Source organism: Rhinopithecus roxellana, chromosome 12 (genome assembly GCF_007565055.1).
Source record: "Rhinopithecus roxellana isolate Shanxi Qingling chromosome 12, ASM756505v1, whole genome shotgun sequence".
Lineage (NCBI taxonomy): Eukaryota > Metazoa > Chordata > Mammalia > Primates > Cercopithecidae > Rhinopithecus > Rhinopithecus roxellana.
Genome location: NC_044560.1, coordinates 47,821,278 through 47,831,914, shown reverse-complemented (window position 1 = coordinate 47,831,914; position 10,637 = coordinate 47,821,278). Strand labels below are relative to the sequence as shown.

The 10,637-nt window shown below is 41.0% G+C and overlaps 1 protein-coding gene across 4 annotated transcripts in view; it reads left to right on the top strand.

Moving 5' to 3' along the window:
• Window positions 1-204: 204 nt before the first annotated feature.
• The window catches only part of NFIA (nuclear factor I A), a 382,411-nt gene continuing 371,978 nt past the window's right edge, over window positions 205-10,637 (top strand). For 2 of the 4 annotated variants that reach the window (XM_010370667.2, XM_030942656.1), the window contains exons 1-3: window positions 205-494; window positions 1,195-1,252; window positions 6,583-7,114. In XM_010370667.2, coding sequence (XP_010368969.2) covers window positions 391-494; window positions 1,195-1,252; window positions 6,583-7,114 — 694 coding nt within the window. In that variant the 5' untranslated portion in view covers window positions 205-390. Of the gene's footprint in view, window positions 495-673; window positions 1,253-6,582; window positions 7,115-10,637 lie in introns of those variants that run through there. The other 2 variants (XM_010370666.2, XM_010370668.2) reach the window with 2 other exon arrangements.

Sequence of the window (10,637 nt, the reverse complement as noted above, 5' to 3'; positions counted from 1 at the left end):
TTTCCTCCTAAAAAGATGTCACAGCTAAACCACTGTTGTTTCTGAACGTGATAGAACTTTTTCTATGGCGTCTTGTGTTCAAACCCACTAGTTTCACCGTCCTGGGAGGGAGAATGCTCATTAATCTCCGCCTTCCTTTCTCCAGACCCCCGCCCCCCAAATCCGGTGAATCTTCTGTGGGCACTGATTCCTCACCACCCCCGCTTCTGAATGCCACAGGACCGAAGCTGCACAAAGTTTGCAGGATTGTGTGCATAATTACCTCTGCCGACGAATCTATTCCCACAGAAAGCTTCGCTGGAGAGATTACAATGCTTTGAGCCTTACCGCATTTCAGTGGGGGAAAAAAAGTTACCTAGGAGGTCTGATTTTGCAAAGAAATTTGCATACATGCAAATGTGCCGCCCGGACTCCTCCTCGGTTCTCTACGTGCCCACGCGGTGGCCCGGGGGGTGCGGGGCAACCTGGCAAAGTTGCCCAAGTCCTCCACTGAGGTCCGCGGAGGTCTGCGGCGGGGGTGGGGGGATGGGGACGAGGAAAAGTAGTTTTGTTTGCTTAAGCACATCCTGTGGCAGCCTATAGCTGCCCGGGAGTACAGACTGTAACTGCTCCTCACTGCGTTACCCAGTAATGCGCTGAACGGGGGAGGGGGGCGGGGGGGCCGGGGAGCGAGCGGGAGAGCTAGCGAACGAGCGAGGAGCGAGCCACGGAGAGAGCCGGGGAGCGAGCGAGCCAGCCAGCGAGCGCGAGCGGCCGCGGAGGCTCGGGACCCGGCTGGCCGCGCGGCGCCGCAGCCGCCCCCTCCCCCACACCTCCTCCCCCCCGCGGCGGCGGCGCGAGCGGGCGGCGGCTGTGCGGTGCGGTGCAGAGCTAAGGCGGAGGCGGGCGCGCGGGCAGCTCGCGGGCACCCGGCCGGGCCGGCGCGGGAGCAGGAAAGGGTGCGCTATGCCTTTAACGCCCGCGTACAGTAGGCATGTATAGTGGAGTGTAGGGAAACTCTAGGCGGGGTTAAAGTTCAGCTCATGGAGCGGCAATAGCGCTGGCTGGCTGCAGTTGAGCCGAGTTGGAAATGTGAACGCAAGAAGCAGGCTTGATTTTTTTTTCTCCCCCCTTCTCTCTCTCTCTCTCTCTTCCTCTCTCCCTCTTTCTCCTTTCTCACCCACACTCACGCACACCTCCAAACCGCACACCCAGACGCACACGCATACCCCAGCGCCCGGCAGTTATGTATTCTCCGCTCTGTCTCACCCAGGTAAGCTGCGGCGTGGATGCAGAGGGCTGGGGGGCCGGGGCGCCGGGGGCTGGGCTGGGTTGGGGGGTACCGGGGCCGTCCCGCCGGCCGGGCCCGGGGCGTGCGTCTCGGTGTGTGCCTGTGTCTGCGCGTGTTTCTGTGTGTGTGCGCGCGTGTGCCCGCGGGTGGGGGGGGATCCCGCTTTAAGAAAGTAACTTTGTTTCCATGCGGGTGCATTCCTCTTGCACGGCCATTTGTGTGGGCACATGGCTAATGGCGCCCTCTTATTAATGCGTTAATTAATATCGGGGCGACGGACTGCGGAACGGCGGTGTTTTCGGACACCCCGCACGTGTTTCGGCGGCGTTGCAGTCCATGACACGCTGAAATCTGGCTCAGCGTTTCTGCTGCCGGGAGCAGGGATCCCGTAGTTCTGCGGCGCCCGGAAGGGGGCCGCCGACGGAGCCCACCGCACACCCCGCACGCTCGGGCCGGCTGCAGTCCTCGGGTGCGGGGAGACCTCGGGTGCCTGCGCCCAATGGCCCGCTTCCCGGAGCCCGCGCTGCCGCAGCCCCCCACCGCCTCCCCAAACTCTTACTTTTGTTTATTGTTTGTCAGCCTTCGGGGTCCCGCCGCGGGAAGGACGCGGGCTGCCGTCCCGGCCCCGGCCCGGACAGCGCCCCTCCGACGCGGGCAGGCGGCGGCGACGAGCCCTCGGCGGAGCGGGGCTGCGTGGACGCGCGTTCCCCTGCGCCGGCCGGGTGGAGCCTGCGTTCTCGCCGTGCGCGGGTGGTTTGCTCGCTCTCTCGGAGTGAAAGTTTCGGGGCAGAGACAAGCCCACGCTGTGCAGGGCGCCGAGCGCCGGAGGCCGCGGGCCGCGGGCCGGGTAGCGCCGGGCAGAGTTGGGCTCCCAGCAGTGAGCCGGAGCGGCGGCCCGGGCCGGACGCGACTCCCCCCGCCGCCGCCACCACCGCCACCACCGCCACCGCGCGACTCCGGCCGCTCCGCGCGCAGGACTGGGGCAACTTTTCCTCTCCGACTTAACTCAGAGCGTGGGGCTCTCGCGCCCCAACGCCTCTCCTTTCCGTGCCCTCCTGTCCATCCCTCCCTTGTCTACCCACCCCCAGGCAAAATATTGCTGCTTCGAGACTTCAAATCCGGTCCCCTTTGAATATATTATTTGTTTTCCTTGACTAAAAGGCATGAAGTCAAAGTGGTTTTGCGCTATTTTTTTTTTTTAAGCGTGAGCTTTCATACTGCTTTGGTACATTGCGATCTGACCATTAATCACCTACATGAAGTTATATGCTTCACATAAAATGTTTATTCACCTCTCCCTTAAAAAAAAACTACCACTTCTTGCCTTCATTTAGTGGGAGATAACGGTTTAACCGGAATAGTTTCTGGAAGGCTAAAAAGTATCAGTAGTTTTCGCTCTCTAGATTCTGGATTTATTTCCCACATGACACCCCTTCTTACTGCAATATCTAACAGTAATAATACTGATACCAGAAGACTCTTAAACGCATCTTTTATGTTGAAATGGTCTGTTTGGGATTTAGGCCTCACATTAATAATGGATAGCTGTTACTTTTAGTTATTGTAAAAGTTGTTTTTTTTTTTTTTTTTCACTAACAAACTTCCAAAGTTCCTATTTTAGTAACTTGTGGAAGTATGGAATGAAACTTTTCCAACCACTTCTGGCAAGGTTCACAATTGCATATGGATAAGATGCAAAGTGTAAGATAATTTGAATGAATTACGGACTATAGTGAAAATGCTGAGATTCGAAGGCTGAAGTTCTAGCTGGCAGAAGTTTGCAACACACAGAACTTATAGATAATACCAGCGAGATGCAATAGGGGGAAAGGACCCTAACAGATACATTAGTGTCTTCTCAATTGAGCTCTGAAAAGATAAATTTGTATTTGGGAATGGTGCATATATGAGGGCACCTGTATATCCATGCAGGCCCAGAGCACAGTCAGGTATTTAACAAAGTTGGCTTCTCTTGGTTCATGAGCTATTATCACATTAAGAAAGTTTTTTTTTCTTTTCTTTTCTTTTTTTTTTCCGGCTTACATATTTAGCAGCGTTGATTGATGCGTTCACTAGGCCTTCTTCCGGAAACACCACTAAGAGAAATGCTTATTTAGTGTAACAGTTTGTAAAGAAAATGTACAATAAATAGTGAATGAGGACTCATATTTTATAGGTTCTTCTTTTAAAAATTTATTTACAATTTAATTTAACTTGCTGGAATAGTTATAATGCTTTAGTGCCAGTTTTAGGAAGAAAAACTTCAGTTGTTTATTGCTCATTAAAAAAATGCAGTAAGCACAGTGATAAAAGTACTCTAAATGAAATAATAAACTCCATTTAACTTGTAGGTAGTTTAAAAAAACTTTACCAAGAAAAACCTAGACATCTTATTTTAATCAAATATGGGCATATAATAACCAAATCAGGTACTGTCCATATAATGATAACCCAGCAGAAATTTGTAGGTGAACCTTTAAAAAAAGTAGTTTCCAGAAATATCAGCATTCAGTGGTTCTTAAACTTGGCTCACTTTCAAACAGATCAATGTTTAAGATGCTGATTCAAAGTAATACCACTTTTGAAACAGGTTTTCAGGTTTGTTTTTATTGGTGGCCTATAACTTTCTCACTGAGTACATATGTAAAATTTTCTTTTTTTTCTCTTGAATGTTATGAAATAGTACGTAGCTTATAGCGATATGTGCAGCAACATGAATTATAAGGGAATACTACTTTTTTTTTAAAACTAATCATTTATGCTGTCCCTGGACATTTCCTGCAAGCTAATGATAGTCTTTAGTTTTGATATTCTGGAATATTTTAAATCATGACTTGAGAAAGACACATTAGAAAAAATTAATACTTTAATTGTGCATATGAGTAAAGTTATACAAAATATTGTGGACTTTCACTGGCAGGTTCTTAACCTTTGGGGAGTAATACATTGTAAATACTTTTGATGCAAAATTGGGGACTTAGGTTATTCTTAATGACTAGTTGACATAGTTGTTTTAAGGATTTTTATGATGAGATATATGGGCATTTGGTTGGCAGGTAAACAGAATCCTGTTGAACACGAATGCATGTAGTTTGCAGTTTTTTTGGAAAGCATATTGGGAGTATCTTCAAACACTTAAAATGCCATATTAAAATGTTTATTTTAAATGCTTATTATCATTAATCAAACTTTTAAATAAGATAGCGTTTTGATATAGATATGAATTGTTTGGAGCTAAGTTATCCTTTGCATTATAAAATGGGGATGAAACTTTAAAATGAAATCTTCCTTTTGATGAAAGCTCACTTTGTAGTTTAAGGTAGAGTCCAGGAGTTTTTTGCATAATACAACGGAGTCTTGGTCCCTAGCATGTCTTGTATATATAAGAAAATCAGTCAATGTGAAGTTCTGTTTCAAACCTAAAATTTATGTATTTTAGAGCATTTCAAGGATGAGCTCAGAATTTAGTAATGTTTAGATGCTTTGTCGTTTGGCATATACCTTTGCAGATAAACTGTGACTTGCCCCCCATGCCTCTCACCTAAAGTATGAGAATAAGAAATATTCTCAAACATGAGAAATTTTAAAAATGTTAATGGTTTATGGCAAAGAATAATCATTCCTGTATTTTTTTCTATTCTCTCTCTACTTAAAGAATGCACACGTGTTATGAAAGCTGACTACTTCTCTTTTGGATTCTTTTATTGAAAAAGAGCAGTTTTGAAAGCTAAACTTGAAACATAGAGCCTGAAATTTGTGCAGAGAGGGAAAAAAGTCAGTTATTGAAGTGATTTATTATGTATTATATTACTATATACTTACTTTTAAAAACTCAGTCATATAGTGTTTAAATGATTGCTTATAATTTGCTAAATTTTTAAACACAATTATTAAATATTTTACCAATTTCACCTTATCAGTTCACATTTGAACATTTAAAAATTTAGTAATTGCGCTAATAATAATATTCTGGACATTACTGCTACTTGTGCCTTGAAAGTATATATTTAGTTAGATAAACTGAGAAAGAATGCGTTTTATAATATTTGTCCTACACCGTTTAGCAAACAGTCATCGAATCTCTCTTTGGTTTCTAATTCTCATTTATTTGAAGGTAATCTATGTTTTGGAGAGGGAGGTTATGTGGCAGAGAGAAGTTATGTAACAGTGTGTATTAGTTAATCAAAAGTTAGATGTACTCCGAAAGCTTTGTGGAGGTTACTGTTTACTTTTTTAACAAATATATTTATGTTTCCTAAGAAAATGTCATGTATAAGGATCAAACATTTTAAGCAAAACAGGAAGAAACATTTAAATATTTGAAACTCAATTTTTTTTTTTGAATTTTAAGAGGCATCTATGAGGGTTTTCCTGGCATCTTGTAAATATTGAAAATACCAGGTTCTGTTTCCCTATGAGAAAAGTCCTGAAATAGCATTTGCAAAAATTAAATAATCTATTTTTTAGGCATGATTATTACTGAAAGCATTTCACAATCATGTTAGTAAATTAAATGTATTCATGGATGCTTTTCTTTGTTTTGTTTTTTTCTTTTTCTTCCCCCTTTTTTGTTTCATTCCCATAGTATTAGCCATTATGTCTTGGGCATAGATCTTTTATTTTAGCCTAATAAATGTCAAATTCATCCCTTCTTTTGTATATGAACCTGCCAAATTTTTCCTGGTTTTTGACTAAAATAAAATATATGTAATTATAATATTTAAAAGGAATTTAGACACTAGCAAAATGAGTAGGAAGCATATCAGAATCTACATGCAGTATTTTTAGCGGGAAAGCCTTTGTTTTCATTGATTGTAGAGATGATTTTTGCTCCTAGACTTCCATAAACATTGACTGGCATCTAAATGTTTAGGATTTGCCAATCTGGCGGCCGGGCCCTGGCTGTACTACAAGTGGTGAGGTCAAGGCTGGGACAAAATTAGATATGCCTTCCTTGAAATAGGGTTAAGATTATACATTGTTATAAGCATTTAGATAAACTTCACTTACTATCTAAAGGATGGGGAGCTAGGCCCGACAGTAGCAGCTGGTGTACCCTCGGGAACATATTAAAACAGTTTTTTAATTTTTAGCAATTTTTTAAATTTCCCATCATAAGAAATGATACTGATGTTTTCTCTCCCACCTTCCCAGACTTCCCATAGGATCCTATGTATGATTTTGGTAACAGAATGCTCTAATCAAATTTCAAGTGAAATGGGGAATTTCTTTCTTCAGGTGACCCGCTGAAGAAAAGTTGTTTTCTTTTGTTTTCATTCTACTTATATTTTTGTTTTTGTTCATTTTCCTAGGATGAATTTCATCCTTTCATCGAAGCACTTCTGCCCCATGTCCGAGCCTTTGCCTACACATGGTTCAACCTGCAGGCCCGAAAACGAAAATACTTCAAAAAACATGAAAAGCGTATGTCAAAAGAAGAAGAGAGAGCCGTGAAGGATGAATTGCTAAGTGAAAAACCAGAGGTCAAGCAGAAGTGGGCATCTCGACTTCTGGCAAAGTTACGGAAAGATATCCGACCCGAATATCGAGAGGATTTTGTTCTTACAGTTACAGGGAAAAAACCTCCATGTTGTGTTCTTTCCAACCCAGACCAGAAAGGCAAGATGCGAAGAATTGACTGCCTCCGCCAGGCAGATAAAGTCTGGAGGTTGGACCTTGTTATGGTGATTTTGTTTAAAGGTATTCCGCTGGAAAGTACTGATGGCGAGCGCCTTGTAAAGTCCCCACAATGCTCTAATCCAGGGCTCTGTGTCCAACCCCATCACATAGGGGTTTCTGTTAAGGAACTCGATTTATATTTGGCATACTTTGTGCATGCAGCAGGTAAGTGCGATGGTGAGAATTCCTTCCACTTTCTTGTGTGTGTTTCTTTCCTGGTGGCCTCCGCGTTATGCTGGATCCTTCCTGAGCTCCCCAAGTTGCAGGCCACATGCATACATGAAGCCAGTATGGTTTCAAAGATTGAGAAACCAAAGTCTGAGGTGCCACCTTCATTTAGGTGGGAAAGCATAGCTTTGAGCGAATTCTCACTAAGTTCAGCTCTTTTGGTAAGTAGTGTTTTCAGAGGCGTTGGTAATCAGATATGTGATATGTTTAAATCACATTTTTTGATGAGGGGGTGAGTGAAGCCTCGTGAAAACCCTTTTAATAAAGAGTATATTTTAACTGGCAAATGATCTGGTTTAAAAGCATTTATTTTGGTATTGAGGCATTATTTTTAGTTGGTTTTCTGCTGGGAGTGTTTTTAACCTACTGAGGCCTCTTGAACCCCTTGCCAATTAAGAAGTTGGAGGTAAGATTACTATCAAATTGCTGATCATTTAGGAAGGAAAAATAATCACATTAATACGCAGACTTAGTAGCTTTGTATTTAGGAATTCTTAGTGCTGTCTCAGATAGCTAAGGGAAACAAACCAGCTCTTTGAGTAATTGATGGAGAGGTTAATATTGAAAATAACCGACCGGTATAGTGCATGAGCACATTGAAAAATTGCTATTGATAATTGATGTAGTGAGTTGCTTTGATTTATTATAAAATTAAAAATTTTTTTTTTTCAAGGCCTGTCTTACCTTTGCATGTTTCAGTATTTAGAATAGCATGCAGGATAAAACTATTGAGGACTGGATAAAATAATGCATTTTTACTTCGTTCCTTTCGTCTTGTTTTAGACAAAAGGCTCATTGTGCTATGTGAACGCTCAGGTCTTGTGTAACTTGTTGACTTTATATATGTACATATCGGTCTTGCTAGATTACCTTCATGGCAGTTACTTGAGCCAGATGGAAGAAAGTGGGTTGTGGAATCCTACCAGTAGGTTGTTTTGGGGTTCAAATATTTATGTTTTTTTTTTTTTTAAACAAAGGAGAGATGTTACCTGTAAAAACACTGCACTTTTCTTCAAAACATTTTTAGTTCTAAAAATGTTAGTGAGTTTTTAAAGAAGTCAGCTGATAGCCTGTTCTCTATTATTTTTCTCAATATATGTTTTAGAAAGAGAACTTTTGTTATCCATCTGCCCTTACATAAGAAACTGGAAAAATTAGCTTTGCAAGCATGTCACATCATCATTTGCATTCTGTTGGCAGGGGATAGATGAGTATTTTAGAGGCTGTGAGCTGTAAGTGTTTCAAATATTTGGGTTTTTGAAAATGTATACTTAATTATAAGAATTGCCTTTTGCTTTAGCCAATTCTGGGTAGCAAGAATGAAAAGTCAGCACCTCTCAAGTGACCTCTAAACAGGAATAAGTAGCCCTTTCTTAACCCACTCTTAACCCTAGTGTTGTTCCTTTGTTTTGTTTACTGAAAAAAAGCAAAGTTAAAATTTTAAAAAATGTGCCTGCATAAAAAAGTACAGCAAAATGCAAAAACAGTATAGGCGTTACAGGTGCTTTCAAGGAGCACTCTTTAAAATCTTGCTTTTACCTTTTAGATATTTAGAAAAATATAACCTATAAATTATCCTGAATAAATTGACCAACATCGAAACTTTAAAGTGCCAACAGGTGATACAGATCATGATGTGTGCTTCCATGTAAGATAACATCAAAATGAAATACCTGTGAAGTTTTTGTCGGCGTAAGCGGTGTCCGTTCTAAGTTTTCGACTTACACATTTCTCTGTATTTAAAGAAATGCAATCTTTTCGCTGTTCCCATTACATGCATTCTTTTTCGTCGTTGGTTTGTTACTGTGCTATTGCTCCCAATCCTTGAACTAACACAGTTGTTGGTTGTTGCAGTGCCTGAAGGGATTATGTTGGTAAAATGAGATTTAGAAGGTTACTTAGGAGAGTTAGCATCCTTATTGCTTATGAAAGATTTATTGACAGCAGCATAGATCAGACTACCCTTCGGTTTGGTTTTTCTGATGTATCCCAGAATCCCTTGTTATGCCTGAATGCCAGCCAAATGTTTGGCCATTGGTTTTCACGGGACCGCAGTAATGGCTGCTTCTCTGTGCGCGCAACAGGAAGATTGTAAAAGAAAATATTAAGGGTCTTTTGTCTGAAAATATTTCAAATTTGATTTAAGAGATTTAGAGACCTGTTATTTGTGGAAGGGAAGCTGCCAATACAAATATGAGGTAGATCGGTCAACTTACATACAACTGATTTGACAAGCATCTGTTATAATACTGAAGATTTGTAAACACTAAACAATGTTTTTACCTCCTTAAAAGTTTTGAGAACTTGCCAGTATTGGCAGGAGGCAGAGACTCTGAAACGTGCTTCAAGATACATGCCAAAACCATTGTGGCCTTTTCACCTATAATGCATTTTTTCTCGCTCTTTCTTTTAAAATATTGTATTTTTTTTCCTTTCCAGAATGCCTTTTTTCCCCCTAGATAGTCACAGAAATTAGATCTTCTTTTCCTTCTGAAATTTGTGTGTAATAGTGTAATAATTCTTGCTTTATGCGTCCACCTTTCTTTGGTAGGAAGTTGAAATCTCAGAACATAATGTGAATACTAGAAGCAAATGCAGAATCAGTCTTTTTTTTTTTTTTTTTTAAAGCAGAGGTGATTTATTCTGACTCATCGAGATGCTAAAATATAATACATAAGCTACATTCTAGTTTTTTTCCTCTAAATCCAGTGGCATTAGAACTGTGAATTTTGTGGCTGATAAACAGTAACAAATGTAATGAAATTGGAGTAATTTCATAAACCTGAGAATTTCATCTTGTTAAAAGAACAAAACCATTTTATGCCCTTAATTTGGTCTCAATTTGAGTTGTCCTTCCCATGTATCATATGACAACTTGGAGATATTATGGTATTGTGGCAAATGGTTTTCTTTGTGGGTGTGTAACAGTAAAGCTAATTTATGACCAGTCTTTACCAGATGATCTGTATCAGAATCTACAATATACCCGGCACGTGGCAAGGTCACAATTTAAGTTGTTAAGGTCATAACCTTAGCCACCAGGCATTTGACCTTTTAGATAAAGTTAACCTTTGTTCATTAGTAGGCACTCAACCGAGAAGTTTCTGGAGAGTTTTTTTTTTTTTTTTTTTTTAACCGCTTCTGTATAACTTCTGGTAATGTAATCAGATTCTAGAAAGATTGTCAGTCAAATTAGTTAGATTTTGTAAAAGGTTATACTCTTTAAGGACTCACTTCTTGGATAGAGGTAGGTTGCTATATTTAGGCCACAGAATGACAGTTTCACAAATTATATTTGATATTATTACCTGGTATGGGGTAGAATAAAAGCTCGGAGGCCGCTGTACATTTGAAATCTAAAATTAAACATTTGAAATCTAAAATTAAACAAATAAATTTATGTTTAATTCAACTAAGGCCTTTGCTAATTTTCAAGTGACATTAGGCCTAAAAGATAAAT